Source organism: Taurulus bubalis (assembly GCF_910589615.1).
Source record: "Taurulus bubalis genome assembly, chromosome: 4".
In the NCBI taxonomy this organism is placed as follows: domain Eukaryota; kingdom Metazoa; phylum Chordata; class Actinopteri; order Perciformes; family Cottidae; genus Taurulus; species Taurulus bubalis.
The window spans coordinates 8,102,043-8,125,183 of NC_136592.1; the positions used below are offsets into that span (position 1 = coordinate 8,102,043).

Consider the following 23,141-nt stretch of genomic DNA (forward strand, 5'->3'; position numbering starts at 1 on the left):
GATGCAAGCTCTCAAAGTGTGGTTACGTTAAATCCTTTCTGTTGCCCGAACTCACTAAGAGGTGACATGTTTCCCACTTATATAACATTTGTAGGGGCTTCATTTTCACATGTAGAGCCAAAGACTCAGACCATGGCAATAAAAGCTGTTTAGCTTTTGCTGCGAGAGAACAGTTATTTTTAGTATATTTTATTTTTCTCAGCTGGATACAGGGCAAAAGAGAAAAGGGTGGCAGAGAGTGTTGTGTGTGTGTGTGTGTGTGTGTGTGTGTGTGTGTGTGTGTGTGTGTGTGTGTGTGTGTGTGTGTGTGTGTGTGTGTGTGTGTGTGTGTGTGTGTGATGGAGAGGAGGAGGTGCAGAGGAAGGTACTGAATAGGGAGACTATGCTGACGGTAAATGGGTCACCCTGTGAGGAGTCGACAGCCGACCTGTGTGAGGGAATCATAGGCACCCAACCAGTTGACGCAGAAGAGACTAATTGAATACCAAGAAAAGAAATGCATTATGAATGTGTGTCCCTGTATAAATTATGTATACTTTACAGTACAGTATGCGTTTGATGGGAACATTTAATTAGCCGAGCCAACATGTGCTGGCGTTTGTGCAATGTTCTGCCACTTTATGGAAGTGTTGTATTAGCGTATGTGGGTGTGTGTATGTGGAGGCTTATGTGTTATCTTGAATTTGTGTGTTGGGAGTGACAATACACGCTAGCCAGCGTTTCCCGGGACCTATACGTTAACACAGTGCGGTATTATAGTGCTTAAGTGATGCTATTTAATCACTGGTGGTTGATCATCACTGACTCTTTGAGAACTGAGGAATTATTCAAGCAGTTGGTGAAGTAAAAACATGGGTTTTTGCTTTTCTTCTTTTAGGTGTGCTGACTTAACAGAGGCTCAAAAAGGTAAATCAGTCGAGGGCAGAGATTTCACACATGTGTGCAAGCATCATCAGCACATTACAAGGTGCTGCCACGAGCTTGAAATGTCACCTGCTATGATTTTTGCTTGGTAAACACAGTAAATCTCCCTGTTTGCTATTCAGACGTATTTCCTTTCACTGGAAACTAACTTTACTCTCAGGATTAAGTGTACGTTCCAGGTCTATAAGTCCATCTTTCATTTCATTCATATCTTGTGTGAACATCTGTGTAGAGCCAACTCTAATTAAAGTGGTGTTAACAATTGGCTTGTGTGAGCCGGAGCGCTGGCCGTGGCGTGCAGCTCCTCACCGCGTGGCCTCTTTGACACTGAGGCCGACTCTGTTGTCTGACCCTGCATTAAAAAAAAAAGGACAATAGAGGAACACACAGAGGACTGAGACAGAGGGTCTCATTCTCTCTGGACCGCTGTTGTCACCCACTCCAACCTCAGCATCCAACGCTCAGATTAAACAGACAGGTTTTCCGTTTAATCGATGTGAGCAAATACTTCCCAGTATTTAGAAATGAACACACCTTGCTGGAAAATAAAATACAAACATAAGTATCCGTATGCACATGGACAGCTGTAGTTTAAACACCAGTTTGACACATTAGCTAGTGACATGTTAGAGTTTGAAGTAGAATAAAATTGCTGCTTTTGTCAGCAAAATAGGCCAGACATTAGATTAGAAGAAGCTCACGCTGTTACATGCCTGCCTGCAGTGCAATGTGTGTGATGCATTCTCCATCCAACGCCATTTGTTTTGGATTATGTATGACCTTGCAAAAAAGACCCATACAAATCGAGAAGTTTTACCTTAAATCAGATGTTTCTTCCTTCCCAGTTTCTTGGCAAAGCTCATCAAAGTCCGGGCTTCTGACTACTTTATATGTACATGGCAGATAAACGTTGACCCTTCAGCTTTACTTCTGAGGATATTTTTTCTGCAGCTTCTCCCTGGGCATGAACACAGACCAGTCTGATTTCTATTATTTCATAATAATTTGTTGGTAAGGATCTCATGGGAAAGTATGATATTTATTTATATTACAATGAGTAGAAAGAAAGTGGTAAAAGCATGATTTCTTTCTGGTTACGTTAGCTGCATTTTGCCCAATTCCCCGACTCCCAGCATGGATGCAGGCATCAGAAATCCTGGTAAAGAGTATATGAAGACATGTGCTATCATTCTATGAGTATCCTGTACAAACACATATCGGGTGTTCTTGACCCGTGAAATGCTGCACTAAAACCTAAACCCTTTTATTGTTTTCCAGTACACTTTATACTTGATGTCTCAAGCTGCAGCACAGCCTTTGAAACAAAGCCACGGCAAATCTCTGAATCTGCATCCACGGCAGCTTTTAAAATTCAGCAAGGTCAACTAGCAACCCGCAAGAAGCTGAAGGAAACCTATGATGCATATTAACTATGCCAAGAGTTTAGAGTTGTTTTGTGTGTGAAAGCCCTGTGGTAAAATAATTGAAAAGAGAGCACACAGCACGGTTTGCGTTGCCACTGCCGGCAACTTGAGCCCAAATCTTTTTGTTCATGTGGGCAGGAAATGAAATGATATAGCTGCACAGTTTCTCTTATTTGTCTTTTTCACCTTTTGTTCTACAAACACTTTCTTTTTTAATGCTTCTATCTGGCCATCAATCTCAGAAAGCAGCTTTGTTGACCCGACACATTGATTTATTTCTTCCTAACACAACGCACATCCTCATATCTTCACAGGAAACTAATGAGCTGGTGGCCATTAAGAAGTTCAAAGACAGCGAAGGTGAGTGAGAGAGGGAGATGAGGAGGGAGAGAAAGAGGAGCGCCGGTATCATCTCTGTCTATTTCATTTCCTCACAGAAAATGAGGAGGTCAAGGAAACGACGCTTCGGGAGCTGAAGATGCTTCGGACACTGAAGCAGGACAACATCGTGGAGCTGAAGGAGGCTTTTCGCAGGAGGGGGAAACTCTACCTCGTCTTCGAATACGTCGAGAGGGTCAGCTCATCATTGTTTCATGCTACATGCACACATGAATTCTTATCTCCGCTCTGCTATATCCAGGCTCCAAGTTTCAGGATGATGAGACTGCTCGGTTAAGCATTAAAAAGAAAAGCATCACCATGGCAACATATGAACTATGCAGTTGGTGAATAATGGTATTCCCCACTGTGTTGCCAGGGTATCCAGCCAAGTGCTTACTTCCTGACAGGTTTATTATAATACAGTCACTTTAGCATGGTGTCCACTCTCACTCTCTTAGTCAGGGTTTAAAAAGGAAAGAAGGAAAGAGGAGAGAAATCCCCCCACTGTAAGAATGATCGAGGACGACGTTCATATTTGAAAGCACATTCTCATACAATCGATAGTATAAACAGTCACACCTGCAGCCACGCGTCCTAGCTCTGTCTTGTGGTTTGCAGAACATGCTGGAGTTATTAGAGGAACTGCCCAACGGCGCACCGCCTGACAAAGTCCGCAGCTACATCTACCAGCTCATCAAAGCCATCAACTGGTGTCACACGAATGAGATAGTACACAGAGGTGAGGGGTCTATCTTTACTTCTACATTTAGGTATCTGCTGCAAAAATATCAGTGCCACTCATTCTGGTGTTGCGTTTTAAAATGGGCCTTTTGTCTGTGTCTGTGTTTCAGACATCAAGCCGGAGAACCTTCTCATCAGCTCCGAGGATGTCCTCAAACTCTGTGACTTTGGTGAGTCTTTGGTCTCATCCCTCTGTTCTATGCAGCAGCCATATTTGTCACGTTGAATTGTTGAGATTTACATGTGCAATGCGGTAAAAAAAAACGTGCTTGCACGTTTGCCCATGTCCAATTAAGGGAGTTGCTTGTCAAATCCAAATATTTGTTTGACAGACTGAATCAGCTTTAACTGGTTTACTAGACAGGTGCACATTTGTCGTATTGCTGTCAAATTATCTGTTTTTTTTTGCAGTTATATTCGTGATTTGACGAGTTTGGTTTCTTGGGCTCGGTTCTGTGTGAAATAAATCCCACCATTAATTTGCCACCATGTGAGTTGAGAAGATCAATTCTGCCACTAGAAAGCAGCCAATAAGAACTATTATACGCCCAATTAATCACCAAAGTTATATGTCAAGAAATTCCAGTTAATGTTGGGCTCCTGTTTCTCTTGTAAAATACTGACAGATTGTATTGATACAGCATACTTTTTATGATTTTACAATCTCTCAGGTATATTCTACATGTGTTTGCAAAATCCCACGGTCAGTTAGCTTTGCATATTTATTTCTAATGCAATCCTACTGAGTCAGCCGGGGTGAGATTTGTTTGTTATTCACTGTTGGAGCTGACATTCTGTTTATTGTGATGTGTTGTGCTTAAAATGGACTCTATGTGCACCAGTTATCTAATAGCTTGGCCTCAGCCCGCCTGCAATGACATAACTCATTAGAGTCTGGTCACATGGGACGATGGCCATGTTGTTACTGTAGCTGTCCAAACGATTTGACTGTAGGTTGCACTTTCTTCTTACTAATTAGCCATTTGTTTATCACAGAGCTGGAAGTCTAAAAAACAGTACGAGTATCTACGTGATGTGTTCATTTCCATCTCCCTCTGGCTCAGGTTTTGCTCGTAACCTGTCTGAGGGAACAGATGCCAATTACACTGAGTATGTGGCTACAAGGTGGTACCGCTCGCCTGAGCTGCTGCTGGGGTGAGTCTGTCTGTGTGTGTGTGTGTGTGCGCGCGCGTGTGCGTGTGTGTGTGTAGGACACTACGTGAGAAACAAGGAGAATGAGAGAGTGACTTCATTTAGTTTTTGGATACGATTGGGACGCACCGATCCATCTCTTTCTCTACCGTTCCCAATACTTCAGTTCAGGTTATCAGTCGATCGATCCAATGCCAGTGCTCTCACTTTCCCAAATTAAAAATCTGTCAAAGAATAATTTATGTCAGGTAACATGAGGCCAATAATCGCTGTGGAACAAAAAACTGTAGTCAATGGCTTGTCATGACTGAATGAAAGTAACTGATAGAGAAGACACTGAGTTTTATAAAGATACAAAGCTGAATTTTTCCGTCAATTGTCTCAAAAATAGGGTTGCACACACATATTCTGGCTATGCCTTAAGTTAAATACGTACTGGAGAGAAGTCGTTGATGCCCTCAAAGAGATATTCCAACAAGAACTCACAGTAGCAATATTGGGAGCGTTACCTGAAGGCCTGCATGGGAGTGCCAAAAAATACCTCCTCACATACTACTCACAGCAGCATTGAAAGATATAACCATCAGATCCAAAAAGTATGGGACATCTATCGAATGAAGCGAATCACATAAATAGGGTTGCAAAGGGCCCGAAAAGTTTCCGGTAGATTTCCAAGAGAAATTAAGGTCAGTAATTTAGAATTGTTTGGATATAAAAATCAGACTTTTTTTATTGGTGAATTTGTTTTAGGGATAAAAAATATGTTTTGGTTAAAAGTAAACCCATTTAATTGAATTGTAACCGTGCACTGCATTCAGCTGCATTCCCATCACACACTCAGATGATTACCAGCATGGCATGAAATAAGAATTCAGTAAAGTTTCATCCCTCTGCATGCACTGTGCACATGTGCGGCCCACACTACTGCCAACGCTGCTGCACTGAGCCACAAGAAATATATGCTTTCATGTAAGTTTTAGTTGCAATACTGTAGTGGATATATTTGATATGTTTTATGATATTACAGTTAACCAGCAGATATTAGCCGAAAGCAAAGTACACACTTTACAACTTGTTTTGTCAGCTAGCTGTTACCAGGTGGGAAGTAGCTTGTTTGTCCTGCAGCTAATTGAAGAATAATTAAGGAAATAATCAATCTATTTCGATTCATTCCTCATTGTCAAACATTTATAAATGAATTGTTCACTTTCACATTTTCAAAGTAACTTTCATCATTAGTTAACTTAGTAGCTTGCTAACTCACCACATGGCACATTTCACATTGTATGTATTTGACAGATGAATATTTGTTTTTGACAAATTAATGGATTATGTCTGTTTATGTTATGGTAATAACAGCCTGGGCCAGCTCTAGTCCAGAATGATCTGGCATTGCAGATTAATGCATCTCCAGTATTGTACTGTGTAAATTGTTGACACACTAAAATATGCTACATCTCGATATTAGCAGTTCTGGGAACAACAAGTCACATCGAGCATATCGTCCCTGTCAAGGGAAATCTGGTGTCTCCAAATCAGCTTTCATGATGTCAGAAAAAAACTCTGTTTTCACGGTTCAGTCCTATAAATCATCCCATCACTAGGGAAACAGGTGTCACTCTTTTCCACAAAAAGAGCCGATGATGATTTACCTGCTCCAACATGATGACACAAATCCCTGTGCACAAAGCACACCGGAACTAGGGACCCAATTTCTGTTTCTTGTCTTGTTTTTCAATGCTTTTTTGCTGCATTGAATGTCCATTCTAGCTTGGAGACAGCTGAACGTCAACTAGCCTCACTGCTGTAGCCTGATTTAGTAAATGCCCTGGAACATTTATTGAGACAGTGTTTGAATGCCGCCCACTCAAATACTCTCTCCCTCCAACACCACCACTCCTCTGCTTCTCTGCTGCCAGATCTCTCGCCATTTCTTAACCAGACCGTTCAGCTCCGTTCCCTCAGAAATGACCATCTCCTTCATGAGCGTCTCCACCAGGAACACAGCGTCCATGCTTATGTTTTACCTCCCCGACACTCGTAACATCACCCTCACCACCACCCTGCTCATGATCGTCTTCTCTCTCTCTCTTTCTCTCTCTCTCTCTCTCTCCATCTCAGGGCTCCCTATGGAAAGGCGGTGGACATGTGGTCGGTGGGGTGCATCCTCGGGGAGCTGAGTGACGGACAGCCCTTGTTTCCAGGGGAGAGTGAGATAGATCAGGTTGGTAAAGAGACAAGACGTCCATTAGTCCGTTAGCTGTTAGCTGACAGAAAATGAATCAACCGAAAAGTATTTGTTGGTCCTCTCGTTCAGACAAAATAAACCCAAAACAAATGTAAAGGGAGGGTGTAACAGTGTTGCAAAACCTTGTGAGATCACAGGTCTTTTGACCCAACACCTGGACAAGAATGACGAAAATAAGCAAATCACAAGGCGACTTTACTGTTTCGGTTTGCCTTGGCATTTGCTTACAGCAAGAAGAAAACATAAGACAACATTGGCAACTAGCCAGTGAACCCAGTGGAGCATTTAGCCGCTAAAGGGACGGTTATACTTCCTTTTGGAGTTGGTGGAGAGCCAAGCAGAGCTAAAAGGAGTGTGAATATTGAACTTGCATTGCTGGATGTTGAATTAAGCTTTACGAACATCAGAAATCATCTCGATGTCCATTCGGTAGATGTTCGATCGTTTCACATGATCTTCATCAACAGGTAGATTTTGCCTTGTTGCCATGGTAGTTGAAAATGTCCTTTGCGAGACTTTAAGCGTCATATTGGTCATTTTTGACCTTGGAAACACCTCCAAATGTGTCACACTGCAATGCTGATTCATTTTATTTACCTCCAGCTCTTCACCATCCAGAAGGTTTTGGGGCCACTTCCTGCAGAGCAGATGAAACTCTTCTACAACAACGCTCGCTTTCATGGAATCAGGGTAGGAAATGTTCTCCTCCTCCTCCTCCTCCTCCTCTTCCTCCTCCCTGTTTTTACCTCCTTGGTCTCGTTCTCGTTCTTGTTCCCTTTCTCTCTCTCTCTTAATCTCTCTCTTTCTCTTTCTATTTTTTTTCTTTCTCTCTCTTTCACTCTTCCTCTATTTCTCTCTTTCACTGTCTCTCTCTCGCTCTCTTTCTCTCTCTCTCTTTCTCTCTCTCTCTCCCTGTCTCTCTCTCTCTCTCTCTCTCTCTCTCTTTTTCTCTCTCTCTTTCTCTATCTCTCTCCCTGTCTCTCTCTGTCTCTCTCTCTCTCTCTCTCTCTCTTTCTCTGTCTCTCCCTGTCTCTCTCTCTCTGTGTGTGTGTCTCTCTCTCTCTCTCTCTCTCCCTGTCTCTCTCTCTTTCTCTCTCTCTCTCGGCAGTGTTCCCAGCACCATGACTGAGTGGATTGCTATGACTCATGAGATAGGTGGTTGGTGTTCAGTTTAGCAGCAAGAGAAAATGTCCCAGAAGACCGAGCAAGATGTGTGTGTGTGTGTGTGTGTGTGTGTGTGTGTGTGTGTGTGTGTGTGTGTGTGTGTGTGTGTGTGAGAGAGAGAGAGAGAGAGATTTGGTAGTTTGTTTAGTGTGATCCAGTGATAGATTTATGTGTGATTTGAACAGAGATGGTTTTTACTGGCAGGAACATCTACTGTAAGTTGGAAATCCAAATAATAATTTCCAATAATTTCCAAAAGTTCAGTTTCAATATACGTGTGTGTGTGTGTGTGTGTGTGTGTGTGTGTGTGTGTGTGTGTGTGTGTGTGTGTGTGCCAGTTTCCCTCAGTCGCTCATCCTCAGACTTTGGAGAGAAGGTACCAAGGCATCTTGAGTGGTTTGATGCTGGATCTGATGAAGGTAATATAACTCAAATTGTATTTAATTGAATTTACATGGACCTGTTGTGTCATCCATCCTCTTCTGCTCCTGTTAAACTTTGTCAATAATTCACATTGGTATCAATGCACGTTTCCCATCAGAGCTTGTTGCTGCTAAACCCGACTGAGCGTTATCTGACGGAGCAGAGTTTGAACCATCCGGCCTTCCAGCCTCTGAGGCAGGCAGAGAGGCCTCCTCCTGCGTCTCCCAACCCGCCACGCTCCTCCAAGAGGAAAACACACCATCATGGAGAGAACACAGTCCCCACGAGGTCCGACTCCTTGATTTTTACTCACTGTCACAGCTTCCACATGCAGTCCAGTTCCTCTGAGTAAACACTAGGGCTTGATGATATAGAGGGTAGAGGAAACTCTTGTCACGGTTCAGTATATGGATAGATGTTGTCGTGTGAGCCACCGTGGTTAAGGAGATTTCTCATCAATCAGATTTCACCTCTGTTTCTCTATGGTAGAATAGCGGGTTAAACTACATTGTGATGACCTGCTAGCTTCTGGACGTGTGATTCGTCACAGGGCCCGTGTGACCATTAACATGTGCTGGGATGTAACTGCCAGCACAAGAATCATATTAAGCTATTATATTGAGTACTTGGACAGTTCTCTAGGAAGCAGTGTTCTGATGTTCGTTTCTGGGACTTCAATTGTGAAGGGAAAAACGAAAGAGAGGAAATGTTCTAGTGAAGTGTGGCACGAGAATAAAAGTGGTTGACGTCTTGTGTAAACTATGCAGCATTGTGTTGTTGTTTTATTAATAAAGTGAAGTATAGGAGCAAGATAAACCCTCGGATACATAACTAAATATAACTGGTTCTTGTTGATGTGAACAACCATATTTTTCATTTGTTTCACAAGGATTCATTATACTGTAGAAAGCTCCCTTTTAAAGTTATGTTTCTGAACTAAATTTAGAAAGAGTGCAACCTTTCAAGCCCAAAAATGTCTCTTCATCATCGTCATCTTGATGCCGTGCATATGCGCAGCGCTTGCTTAATAATACTTAAAAGATGTGCCATCAGGATGTTCCGTAAAAGAAAATGTATATGACACTTAGGTGGCACTTGATTCAAAGCACTTCACAGTTTTTATTCAGACTTTTCTTCAGAAATTTCCTTATAAAGCAAATAAATCACAGCAATTCGCTATAATGGCCGCAGCCCTTGCATCTTGACACAAGCATAATTTCCTGGGAGAAGATGTCCCTTGCAAAAAAAGTTAACTATTTTTTTCCCAAGCAGTTGTAGGATTGTTGGAATAAGAGCTAAGGTGAGAATTTTAAGTGCAGGTTTTCATCAGCAAGTTTTCCATCGATTTCTCTGCCCCTCCAGGAGTCACACTAAGAGCACAAGCCGCCGCTCCGCCAGCAAAGAATGTTCCAGCCTCCCTCGCCATGGCGACCTCCATCACCTCGGGAACAAGAGTTTCCTCAATGGTAACAAACCGGCTCCGTCCAGCTTAAGTCCGACGCTCCATCCCAAGGCCCAGTACATGTCCCAGACCCTCAATCGTTCTGCCTCGTCCAACAAAGACCTGGCTAACAACAACCTGCCACACCTCCTCAGCCCCAAAGAAGCCAAAGGCAAGACAGAGTTTGATTTCAGCTTGGGACCCTCCACAAAGCTGCCGGACCAGGGACACGGGGCTAAGTACAGCCACAGCAAACCCAGCTCGTCTCGCTCTCAGCAGCAGCAGCAGCTCCAGCAGCAGCAGCAGCTCCAGCAGCAGCAGCAGCAGCTCCAGCAGCAGCAGCAGCTCCAGCAGCAGCAGCAGCAGCTCCAGCAGCAGCAGCAGCAGCAGCTCCAGCAGCAGCAGCAGCAGCAACTCCAGCAGCAGCAGCTCCAGCAGCAGCAGCTCCAGCAGCAGCAGCAGCAGCAGCAACTCCAGCAGCAGCAGCTCCAGCAGCAGCAGCAGCAGCAGCAGCAGCAGCAGCAGGCCGGCCGCCACACCTTCCTGGAAGGCAAGACCAACACTCTGCAGTCTGGAGCGGAGAAGCAACATGGCCGACACACCCACAGCATGGCCGACTCTGCCCACGGATCTATGTCCTCCTCTTCAAAGAGTTCGGCCTCTTACCTCAGCCTGTCCAAGAGCCACAGCGCACTGAGCGACGCCAAATCGGTGGGGAACCTCAGTGACGGCCGACTCCACCTGGATGACCCCAACTCCAACACGACACCAGGGATGGGCCCCGGGGCCCGCTTCTTCCCTGCCAGCTGTTTAGACCTCAACGCCCCCTCAGTTCCACAGGGGCCGCCCGGCAGCCCCTCCGCTCGGCACAGTGATCGATCGGGTCACAGCCCCGCCTCTCGTAGCAGCGGCAATGTCCGCATGGAGAGCAGCACGCTGGACTCCTCGTCCAGACACAAATCCAGACATAAACCTCTAGCTCCAGGTAGGTGTGAGAGCTTAATTTAAATTCAAGAGTCAACTTTATTGTCAATTTGCCATTGTCTTCAGGCCTCAACCAGCCTTTATTTCAATCCTGTTCAAGGTCTTTACAATTATTTATATTCATCAAACAGTAGCTCTCCACACCCACCCAACAGGAAACAGAAAAATGTGTCGTTAAATGATTAATATATTATCCTTGACTTCCACATCCATAATCCAAAAAAGGTTTTCCCCAGAGACAGTTCATGGGTATAAAGGCAGGTGTGTGGGAACTGGACCACAAGATGAGAGTTTTCTGTACATTGAACAGTTTAGAACAAAGCATCTTCAGGATATGAGTTCAGAATCCACAAGTCAATTTCATTTTCATGAATAAATAAAAAAGTCCTTAGCATTATGACAGGTTCCCAGTGTATTATCTGTATTTGGAACAGTAATTAAAATGGATGACATGGAATAAATGACAACTTTGACATGTGGTGCGGAAATTATTAGCTGGTTAATTGACAATTTTGACAATTGATGAATCATTTCAGTAAATTTATCTGACAAAATGTCAAACATTTGCTGGTTCCAGCTTCTTAAATGTTTCTTGTATTTGTTTTGTTTTATGTCTCTGTAAATTAAATACTGTACATTAGTTTGAATGATTGATCAAACCAAATAACAGAATAACCATGACTTGAAGCCTTCTAATCGCTTCCATCTCTCCTCTCTGCTCCAGAAGAGGCCGGCGCTCCAGAGCTCTTAGACCCGGGAGGAGCAGGGATGCCCTCCACTCACACTCTGCCTTCCCCACATGAGTCTTATCATTACGGCCTGGGCTACACCTCGCCTTTCTCCTCTCAGCAACGGCCTCAACGCCACTCCATGTACGTGAGGAGGGACCGCCACCGACCACACGGGATCGAGGGTGGGATGGCGGGCTTGCCTCCGCCGGGGCAGGCGATACCAACGCGCGCCAGTAGCCTGCAGATCCTCTCCCCCCAGCTGCAGCACCGGACCACCCTGACTGGACACTCAGCGAGCTCGTCCAGAGAGGACTGCACGGAGGACATGATGAGGGTTAGTGGCAAACAGTCCTGTGAATGTGGTGGAAGCTAAAGGAAACATTCACCCTAAAAAAGTACTGTAAGAGCAATGATGGGTTTTTGCGACAAAAAGATAAATGTAGAACATAAATGTTAGACCAGAGCTGCTCAGTCAGTTTAAAAATAGTGCGGGACCCTTTTTGCCTTTTGTTGATGCTCAAAAAAGCAGATGATGTCGGACGCATCTTAATGACATCAGGTGTCAGTTCTGAAGGTTTTAGACTAAATAGCTTTTTTTTATTCTTGCTGTTTTTGGGCCTATCCATCCATCCATCCATTATCAGCCACTTATCCAGGGTCAGGTCGTGGTGGCAGTAGGTCCAGTAGGCTGACCCAGGCTTCCCTCTCACCCGCAACATTTTCCAGCTCATTCTGGGGCATTCTGTCCCCACCTGGAGGGAGCAATCCACCGGTTTCCGGCAGAGCATCAGATTTGGAGGTGCTGATTCTCCTCCCTGCCGCTTCACACTCGGCTGCAAAACGCCCCAGTGAATGCTGGAGGTCATGGTCCGAGGAGGCAAACAGGATCACATCATGTGCGAACACCCCCCGAAACCCCCGAACCTGACGTTCTCCGCCCCCTGGCTGCGTCTAGATATCCTGTCCGTGAAGGTCACGAACAGGACAGGCAGCCCTGGCGGAGGCCAACACCCACCGGGAATGTGTTTGACTTATTCCCGAGGATACGAACACAGCTCCTACTGCAGCCGTACAGAGACCGGATGGCCCGTTGCAACGGGACCGGCACCCCATATTCCCGCAGCACCCCCCACAAAAACCCCAGAGGGACCCAGTTGAAAGCCTTTTTCAAGTCTACAAAGCACATGTAGACTGGTTGGGCAAACTCCCAGGACCCCTCCAGTAGTCTTTGGAGGGTAATGAGCTGGTCCACTGTCCACTGTTCCACGGCCGGGACGAAATCTGCATTGCTCGTTTTGAATCTGAGGTTCGACAAACGATTGGAGCCTCCTTTCCAGCATAAGCTTTCTGCAGGAGGCTGAGTATTATGATACCCTGATAGTTCGAGCACACTCTCCGGCCCCCCTTCTTGAAGATGGGAACCATCACCCCGGTCTGCCAGTCCATGGGCACTGTTCCTGACTCCCATGTGACATTGAAAAGGCGTGTCAGCATTTCAGGGCGGATCTCATCCACCCCTGCCGTACCTTGCCACCAAGGAGCTTTTTGACTACTTTAGTGGCCTCCGCCAGGGATATGGGTGCAACTAGGGCTTTCACATTTCCATACGGTATGAATTTTTTATATACCGTCATACTGGTGGTGCATAGCCGTAACGACTGCTGCATTGTTCACAGCTCACCGCTGAGGGCGCAGCGGTCGGAGCTACTTACGTGTCATGGTTATTAGAACTTTACTCATGGTTATAACTTTATAACAACAATTAATAACCCACAAGTAAAACACCACGACACAACAATTTGTGACACTAATAATTGTACATTTATAAAATTACACCGCCGAACTGCATGCTAGGTACAGCTCGCCCACTATCAGAACAAGAAGAAATCCGTCGCTACATAAAAAAACAACAGGAAGAGACCCTTCCGGTCTAGGCCAGCGAGCAGTGAACAACGAGCGGAGAACAGTTGGCCGGCGGTCCTTTTCGGCGTCAATGAATGAATGTGAAAAAAATACTTTGATATACCGTGAAACCGTCAGAATCTTATAAAATACCGTGATATGGATTTTTGGGCATACCGCCCAGCCCTAAGTGCAACCAAGTCTTCAGGCGCTGCCTCCTCTCCAGGGGACATATTGGCTGGGTTTAGGAGTTCCTCAAAGTGTTCTTTCCACTGCCCGACAATATCCTCCATCTGGGTCAGCAGCCCTGCCCTGCTTTCCCTTCCTGAGCCGTCGGATGGTTTGCCAGAACCTCCTTGAGGCCAAACGAAAGTCCTTCTCCATGGCCTCCCTGAACTCCTCCCATATCTGAGTTTTAGCATCGGCGACCACCGCAGCTGCAGCCCTTCTGGCCTGTCGGTACCTATCAGCTGCTTCAGGACACACCTGGGCCAACCAGGCCAAAAAGGCCTCCTTCTTCAGCTCGACGGCTTCTCTCAACCCCGGTGTCCATCACCGGGTTCTCCGGTTGCTGCCACGACAGGCACCAATGACCTTCCGACCACAGCTTCTAGCGACCGCGTCCACAATAGAGGCTTTGAACATGGTCCCCTCGGATTCCATGTCCCCAACCTCCCTCGGGATGTGTGAAAAGTTCTTCTGGAGGTGGGAGTTGAAGACCTCCCGGACAGGATCCTCAGCCAGACGTTCCCAGTTCACCCTCACTATATGTTTGGGCCTGGCGCCTCTCACCCTGGGAAACTACAGAACAGGACAGAGTCCAACCCTTCTCCAGGAGCTTGGTTCCAGAGCCATTGCTGTGCGTGGAGGTGAGCCCAACTATATCTAGCTGGTACCACTCCACCTCCTGCACCAGTTCTGGCTATCCCCGATAGCGAGGTGACGTTCCACATCCTTAGAGCTAGTCTATGCTGCCGGGCAGGGGCCCGCCGTCCGGTCTACATAGCACCCGACCCTGAGTCCACAGGGTGGCTGCTCCATAGAGCGAAAGCCTGGCCACCAGACGCTCGCCGGCGAGCTCCCCCCCACCGGGTCTGGCTCCAGGAGGGTTCCCCGGTTTCCCTGGTCCGGGCGAGGTAACTACAATCCGTGGGCTGATGCCCCGGACAACATAGCTCCCAGGATCACTGAGCCATTCAAACTCCTCCACCACAGTTTTGTAAATGTATAGGAGATCAATTAAAAGTAAAAAAAAAATAGGGTAAAAAGAGATGGGGGTATTTCCAAAACCATGGATGCAATACTTTTTTACTTTTTTCTTTTTGACCGTCTCACGGTAACAGCAACATCTGTGGTCGGTTTAATGTTCGGTGTGATTGGGTTATAAATAAATATAAAGCGCTATAAGTAATTATTAGGTTTCTTATCTTTAAATTGAAATGTATAACTTGATTTTGTGGCACAATAAATAAAACAAGGAGACTCATGACATATGAAGGACAAACCACTAAAATAAACACAAAGTTAAAAAAGGAAAACTACAGAAATACAACTGATCAGTTAATGAATAAAGTTTTAAGTAATGAAACAAGATGAGCCAAGAGGCAATAAATGTGCAGGTGACAGTGTGGCCAGCAGGAGGGGGGTGCCAATTATTACGTATTTCCACTGTAACCTGAGATTTGAACCCAATTTCTCCATAAGCAGTACAGCAACCTCAAGCGACCATAATGTAGTGTAATGTAGGAAGTCTCGGACAAATTTGTGTTGCTCCACCATCACTGAGGCACTGCACCTGAAGTAAAAGCTGTTTACTGTTTGTTGAAAGTGAATCTGAGAAATGTTGGAAATTGGTGAAGCGTGAAGCGGGAGGAAAACTTTTTTTTTTTTTTTCTTAGGGTGAATCTTTCTTTTAACACATGTATTGAAAATGTGTGTGTGTGTGTGTGTGTGTGTGTGTGTGTGTGTGTGTGTGTGTGTGTGTGTGTGTGTGTGCAGGGACTGTCACTGTCTGACATTGTCTTTGCCACTGATTCATGCTGCTTTCCCAGTCTGCTTTGACCTGCGCCTGTCCGTCTCCTCAACAGAGTGAGCAGTCCCCTAAAGACATGAGCCACCCTTCTTGTGCCCCCATCAAAGACTCTACGAGGGACAACGCTGCTGCTTTTCATACACAGCGCTCTAAAAACGAGGTCCGACCCCCTGACTCCTTTCTTCCTCCAGCCAGTTCACCCAGCAGAGCCAGTCGCTCTTCTGACCGCTCATTTCCATAGCTTTTTCTGTTCCTACTGAGATCAACAGCTTCACCGCATGTTGTCGCTGGTATAAATGTAACCTCGCTGAAAAGCTCTAAGATTGTCCCGATTATCTTGTGAATGCGATAGCTAGCGCTAAAGGAGGAATTCAATGAGATTATTGATCACAAATATGAAGATGCTGAGCAACCTTTTATGGTCCTGTGTCCATGTGTGTACTTGTCGGTTTGTGTGTCCGCATGACGTCTCTTAGGTCATGTATCACGACCCTCATGTGGAGGATGCAGGTTCCAAGGAGAACCGGATGATCTTCACTGAATCCATGCCTCGGAGAGTAGGCAGCTTCTACCGAGGTAAGGAGCAGGAATCACAGAGAGACACACTGTGTGTCTTGTGGCAACAGGAAAAAGGAATTACTGATCTATTTGTTTATTTGTTTAGTTTAGTTGACATGGGCATCACAGGAGCCTTGGAACTGAAACATACATTTTTGGACGAGGACCAGATGCACTTTGCATAGTGTTTGTAGTGAAACGCCAGCTATTTTAAAAGGAGAAAGAAAATAATGATACAAATGTAATTACAAAAATAAAAGAAATGCATCCAAAAATACGCCCACAAATATATCCACACAAATATATATGCAAGATACAAAATGCAGGTGTGACTGCAGGGGTAGTAGATGTGAGAACAATGCTGGTTTTCTTTTAGCCATCATTTAATATAAATAAAATTGTGTTGCATTTTCAGTTAATTTAGTGGACAGTTTTGTTATTTTAGGGAAGTATCTTATTCTGCAAAGAAACTTCCTCTCCATGTTTGACTCTGGGGATAGGAAGCAGACACAAAAAACATTTAGTGTTCATTGACAAAGGTGGAAAAAAAAACGATGGATCAAAAGTAAATACTTAAAGGAAGAGCCCACTTTAACATACATCAACGTTTTAAAACAAGATTGAATTTCTGGACTTATTCTTTATATTTGGTGGTATTTTTAAAATGTATTTATACTTGTCAAGTGAGATGCCATAACATTCAGTTTGACACAAACATTTGGGGTTTCTGACTCTTCAACACATTTTAGAATCAAAGAAAAACAACAATCATACGGGGGAGGGGGGTGTGGAATCATAATTAAAATAGGCGGACATATAAATTTGGGCTTCAATAGACAAGGCAGAAATAGTGGAGTTTGGCAAACGTAAGTGCAGCAAAATAAAACATAACTCATAAAACTCAAGAACACATCAAACATCATAGATTGCTAACATCCAAAGTAAGAATCTGCAGAGATGCATTTTAGTAACCGTCTGTCTGCCTGTCTCCTCAGTCCCCTCCCCCAGACCAGACAACTCCTCCTCTTTCCATGACGGTGTCGTGCAGGGCCGAGGGCCGGTTGCACCCGTTGTACCCGGAGACCCTGTTTCCATGGTCAACCACTCCAAACGGCAGACGGCTTTTGACTGGTGATGATTGTTTATTTATGTTTTAACTGCCGTGGCATGTGACCGTGACTACAGCATAGTAGATGTAGATTGAAGGTTGCATCGAGGAAACTGTCTACGTTTATTGTTGTGAAAAAGAAACTGAGCTTCTACAACCCAGCGTGCTTTAACCTCAGAGGTAGATATCTCATGATAAAGGGATAAAGGAGAAAAAAGTTTTTCTCAAACTACCGCACACATTTTCTTCGTTGTCACAACACTAATTAAGATCCATCTGATTTTACAAAGTCACTATTACAGTCTCTAAATGAATGGAATTGAAAAAAAATGTTTTCTCTCTTTTGTTGACAGTTGAAAAAGAAGCCATATTTACTGTACATTATTCCTATTTACAGTATTTACTGTAAATATTGTCCTAATGAACCATTAGAGGGCACATTTAATGAAGTGAACAAGAAACAAGAAAATTACTTGCAGTGTTTTTACACTATCCACAATTTTCTTGAAAACACTAAAACACATCGTGCTGTTTTTTTGTATTTTCAGTTTGATCATGTTTCTGTTCAGAGTAAATAACGACTGCTATTATTTTAGAACCAGTCTCTTTTCATACTGTATTTTTATTATTTTGCTTACATCTGATATTCAGGTTGTGCCGCAGCATATGAGACAAGCCTGATAAGAAGTCACCATTTAATCCTGAGCTTGTAATTATAAACATGAGTCAAACAGCATGAACAATGTTCTCCACATTTTCCACATAGGACCGCTGCAGAAGCAATGGTCATGAATCCTCCAGAGCCCGCCAAAGAGAAGGAAAAACAAGGCTTCTTCAGAGCCATCAAGAAGAAAAAGAAGAAGACGCAAATAGTAAGAGCACTTAAGTCATTTATAGCACACGTAGACATATTTCCTTTGGTTATGTATGAAATTAATTTGAGTGCGTAGTAAATGCTGATCAGTGGAAAATGATTATCTGTAGCATCAGTGTTTATTTGTGCTTAAAAGCAAACCTGCGGTGTGAAGGATCGATGCTATGTAACCACCGAGGGTGTTGAAGGGTTTATTATTTTCACAGTTTCTGCCATCATTCCTGTTGGTAATAATAACATTAAACTCACCGAGGAAACCGTTGAAATCTGGGAACACGGCGGCATCGCGAGAATGAGACCAAGAAGCACGAGAAGTCAGACTATCAAGCCCCAATTAGTCAAAGTTATCTGGGGGAGACAACAAACATGATCTGTAAAAGTATTACCCAAACTAAAATCAGAGTTGCACAAAATGTCCTGAAAGATTGTCAAAAAGAAAATGGAAATGAACGCACGTTTGCCTCCACTATTGTTACGCCACTATTAGGAGTTGGAGATGAAGAGTTTGGGGGTAATTTTCCATCCCGTCAAACCACTGCAGAGGAAGGGGTTGCAACGAGATGATGTAATTAAAAGAGTGCCACTCAAACTCAAAACAGTGGAAATGTTGCATGAATCTATGATCTACTAGTTAGGACGGATGCAGCCTCCTCATTGGTCCACACAGATCGGATGTTCCTCGTCTCCCCAGTGGAGCGGTGTTTTGTGGACCTCATGACTGATTCGTTAAGTCTGTTTTTCCTCTGCGCTTGGTTGCATTTTCTTTTTCCCGATCAAATTTACATTGTTGCAATATTTCCATTTTTCCTTTTGTTATCAGTGTTTCCGCTCTTTTTTTATTTTTTTATGTGCAAACTGAAAATCTGCAGTACATTTTTTTATGGAAACACACTTTTGATTATTAGCAACATGTTGGACACACTTTTAGTTTTAGCTCCAGACCAAGTGGTTTAGATCAGTGGTTCTCAACTGGTCTGGCTCCGGGACCCACCATCACCCCGGAATGACAAGTCGCGACCCCAAATCGAGGAACATTCTCAACTTATCAAATGTATTTAATGAAAAGATTTGAAGCAGTTTGAACCTGAGAGAGTACAGAATATATATACCAACACAAAAACAAGTTTAATGATAAACCAAAATGAGCAGCTGGCGGCGATGCTAGAGAGGGAACTATTCCCTTTTACACTCAACTAGCTGCATTTCAATTAAAAACCCAAAAGTGCATCTTCAGGACACGAGGTATTACAACAGACAATTCAGAATTTTCAGCCATTTTTAAACAGACTCAACAGCTTTCATGCACAAACAAAAAAGTCCAACAAAAAAGTGCAACCCACCAGTTGAGAATCACTGGTTTAGATAACCTGGCAGAATGTCTGATCGTCTAGTAGTAAACTTTGAAGAGCACAATGTTACTACAACAGATATAAATGATGGCTAAAATAACCAAAAGAATAAAACAGAATGATCCATAAATGCTGGCCTGACCTTCTTAATCAGATATTCATGCTTCTATTGATTCTTCTCTTTGTTTCTTTTGCTAAGTGGTATTTCATTTAGATGGGTCAGCATGAGGTGCTGCATTTGTTTTGTCTGTCTGTCGTCGGAGAGTTGTGTTGAGAGTTGTGGCTGTGCGTCTTCTGCTCCACAGACGGACATGGAGGACGGGAGGAACCCCAGCATCAGGAAAAGCCTTTTCCCGCTCTTTAGCTCAAAGAACAGCTTAAAGCACAACTCGGCTGTCAAAGTCCTACCTGTAGTCGCCTCGCCCATGGCACAGCACCAGCCTACCGCGCCCTACCCTGCCTCACCAGTAATCTAACCTCGGCACTACGGCTGCATGTTAACTCGCACTGCCCTCGCCAGAATCACCTGCTTTTGAAATCTTCTCAAAGCGCTTCATGACTGATTGACTGAGAAAAGTTCCGATTTGAAAGGATTTCAAATACATTTTGAGTCGTCACGCTGCATGGTGTCTATGCGTCCGTCATGTATTTGCTTCAGCGTTTGTCGAATGCAGTCACTTTGTACTCACGTTGCATTTGTGAGACGACACTCATCTTTTTCAAAGCAACGTATGACGGTCATGAACGTATTCTCGTGCATGCAAACTCACACAGGGCACATTGATGCGCTGCGCTGCAGGAAGCAATAGTTGGACATTTTGTGAAATGTACTTTTTTTCGCCTTCTCTGCCAAGAGTTGGATGAGAAGGTCGATATACTCCTACTCTCATGTCTGTCATGAAACATGGAGCAACACACAGGAGCAGGGTTAGCTTAGCTTAGCACTAAGACTGGAAAGGGAAACAGACAATGATCAAGTAAAAATGCCAAATATTATAGGTAATATCATAGTATATGATCATTTTAAATTTGTTGTTCTTTTATATTATTGTTAGTTACATTTTTGTTTCAAATGTTTAACTTTTACCGACAAAACAAGAAATTTGAAAACTTTTAATTACATTTTTTTTTAACTTTTTATGACGTTTTTTAGATTAAATGAGGAATTTATTAATACAGAAAAATTATAATGAAATGAATCATTAGTTGCAGCCCAACTGTATGTATATATATATATATATATATATATATATATATATATATATATATATATATATATATGTATATAGTTTGCATTTATGTTTCTGTACGAAGTCACTTATCACCATCGCATCATCCTCGTGTTTCGTCTGGTGCTGCAGAGGTGCATGAAGAACCTCACCGTGATCTGAGTGACAGGTATTGTGTGAGAAGGTGTTTAATTTTGTTTTTGGTTTCTGAAATGTCAGGTTCCTGGTAACGGACAAGAACACCTGTCCCTGCAGAGGAGCTCCAAGTCGTCCTCTCACCACGGCAGCCGGCGGAAAAACCGCGAGCGATCCCGAGACAGAGACCGGGAGCGGGAGCAGAGCCGGGACCGAGACCGGGACAGAGAGAGAGAGAGAGAGCGGGAGAGAGAAAGAGAGAGGGAGAGAGAGAGGGAACGAGGGAGGGAGAGGGAGAGAGTGAATGACTGGGCACCGGACAAACCAGTGGACTCGCACTCTCAGGTATGTAGCCTACTGTTACACACTGGAGACTAAAATGGCCTCAAACAGACACTTAATATACATCAATTATATATAAATCATGTTATGTAAGTCACATAAGTATGTGCACATGACATAAGAAACGTGAAAGAGCTTTTTGTATTGCTTTTTATGGTATGGTACTGCTTGGTAGTATTTTTAAACCATTACAGCCATGTGAAGTCTATTACAGCACCTTATCGTCCCCAACTGGAATGCAAAAGACAGACTTGGCCTCGTAGAAACACCAAGACTTGTTCATTACGCTATTCCTGCAACAGTTCTACCTACATTTACTTTAGGGACGTCTTAACTAGGAAAGAACACAGACAGGGTGGATGGACTAACTCTAGCTCTTTCATCCACTGTATCTCCTTCTCTCCGAACAGAGTCAACCACTCAAGTCACTCCGCAGGCTCCTTCACCTCTCCCCTTCCTCCTCAAATCAAGGTCAACCTCCTCCTCCTCCTCCTCCAGACATGCGCTTCCAAGCCCCCCTCCCTAACCCCCCTCAGCCGTCGTCCAAAGTGGTCTACTCCGAGGGTCGAGGGCACGTCGAGAGCAGGGGCCACTCAGGGGTGATCAGCTCCGCCCAGGCCAAGAGCCGCAAGCCCAGCTACCCCCTCCCCGGACAGATCGAGTCCAGCTGGCACGTGTCTGCCATACAGCGGGCGGAGGGCGCTCAGTTCACCCCCGAGCAGCTGGGCATCAAACCGGGGCAGAACGGACCCACCTTTACCCGAGCCTCCCGCACCAGGATGCCAAACCTCAACGACCTGAAGGAGACCGCGCTGTAAGCCCCTCCCCTCCCTCTCCCAAACCACGGCGTCTCCATCCTCCTGGAAGCATCTGCCAGACGCAGACATCACGGTACTGTAGTAAAAGTTTACACAAAAGCCTATTTCACTGGCTCGAGTCCTCGTTCAGAAACGCTGCTGCGTGCTGACGCTCGTGTCTCTGACTACGAGAGGCCAAAGACCAGTAACAGTGTCGTTTAGGGAATCAAAGACAGGAAAGAGGCCCGTTCCCTCCCGGGATGCCAGTCCTGTATCAGTTGTATGTTATTCTCTCTCTTCTTAACAAGGTTAGGACATTAGAATAAGCTGGTCTTTCCTGTCAAGGAGACACTGGCCATGTGGCCTCTTTGCTGCCACCTTCTGCTCACAGGACACGACAGCAAAGCAACGCGTCAGACAGCCGCTGTCACGCTCCAGTGGCTCATGAACTCAAATGTTTTTCAAGCTCTGATATTTAATAAGAAAAAGAAGAAAAAAAGATTTATATCAACATCATTTATTAAATATTTATTTGTTTTAAATTCAAGGATATAAGCTATAAATGACACAGTATGTAGGCTATATGGGAATATTATAAGGTAATAGAATTAAATGTGTAATCGCAAGAGCTTTAGTTTCGACACAAAGAAATGCATAGATATTTATGTGTATACAGTGTGTCAAAAGGAATATTTAATAATGGTGAATGTCCTTTTTTGTTCAATTTGATATGTTATTAACAGATTTTCACATTATATCACGTTATTTTTCACCTTTTTTTCCTCTTTGTTTCAGTCAAATGTAAAGATGTATTGATTAATACTTGTTGCCCAAGGTGGGGGAAAAACAGAAAATCTTGGACATTTCTCACAGATCTGCGCATCACTCTCGTGACATTCGTTTTGAAGTTTTGTGACGGGTCGGGCTATTTGTCAGCAGGGTTTGGTAGCAGAACAGCCAGAGTGAGACTGTTAGGCTCTGTGCTCTACACACTGGAACTGTTGGTTCTCTTTACGTCCCACTCTTAGCGTCCTCATTTCAAAATAAGCCCTATTTCCAGTCTCTCAGTTCATTCATCAGCCACAACCGCTTTCCAGCTTCGTGCCGCCATGTTGGTTTTGTCTACAGCCTTAACAGCAAGTTACGGACATCAACTTTGGTGGTGAAAAGTTGGCCTCTTAAACTGAGGTTTGATTGACTCA

General features: G+C 44.2%; 1 protein-coding gene across 1 annotated transcript in view; it reads left to right on the plus strand.

Moving 5' to 3' along the window:
• Window positions 1–21,960, plus strand: part of cdkl5 (cyclin dependent kinase like 5) — a gene marked incomplete at its 3' end in the record, with an annotated part of 28,546 nt that extends 6,586 nt beyond the window's left edge. The window contains exons 3-21 of the mRNA XM_079216726.1: window positions 2,663–2,708; window positions 2,786–2,922; window positions 3,348–3,468; window positions 3,581–3,640; window positions 4,535–4,625; window positions 6,744–6,846; window positions 7,474–7,560; window positions 8,373–8,453; window positions 8,576–8,745; window positions 9,820–10,186; window positions 10,391–10,883; window positions 11,607–11,947; window positions 15,603–15,707; window positions 16,024–16,123; window positions 17,101–17,236; window positions 17,980–18,085; window positions 19,742–19,903; window positions 20,885–21,145; window positions 21,553–21,960. Coding sequence (XP_079072852.1) covers window positions 2,663–2,708; window positions 2,786–2,922; window positions 3,348–3,468; window positions 3,581–3,640; window positions 4,535–4,625; window positions 6,744–6,846; window positions 7,474–7,560; window positions 8,373–8,453; window positions 8,576–8,745; window positions 9,820–10,186; window positions 10,391–10,883; window positions 11,607–11,947; window positions 15,603–15,707; window positions 16,024–16,123; window positions 17,101–17,236; window positions 17,980–18,085; window positions 19,742–19,903; window positions 20,885–21,145; window positions 21,553–21,960 — 3,375 coding nt within the window. The remainder of the gene's footprint in view (window positions 1–2,662; window positions 2,709–2,785; window positions 2,923–3,347; window positions 3,469–3,580; window positions 3,641–4,534; window positions 4,626–6,743; window positions 6,847–7,473; window positions 7,561–8,372; window positions 8,454–8,575; window positions 8,746–9,819; window positions 10,187–10,390; window positions 10,884–11,606; window positions 11,948–15,602; window positions 15,708–16,023; window positions 16,124–17,100; window positions 17,237–17,979; window positions 18,086–19,741; window positions 19,904–20,884; window positions 21,146–21,552) is intronic.
• Window positions 21,961–23,141: the final 1,181 nt, after the last annotated feature.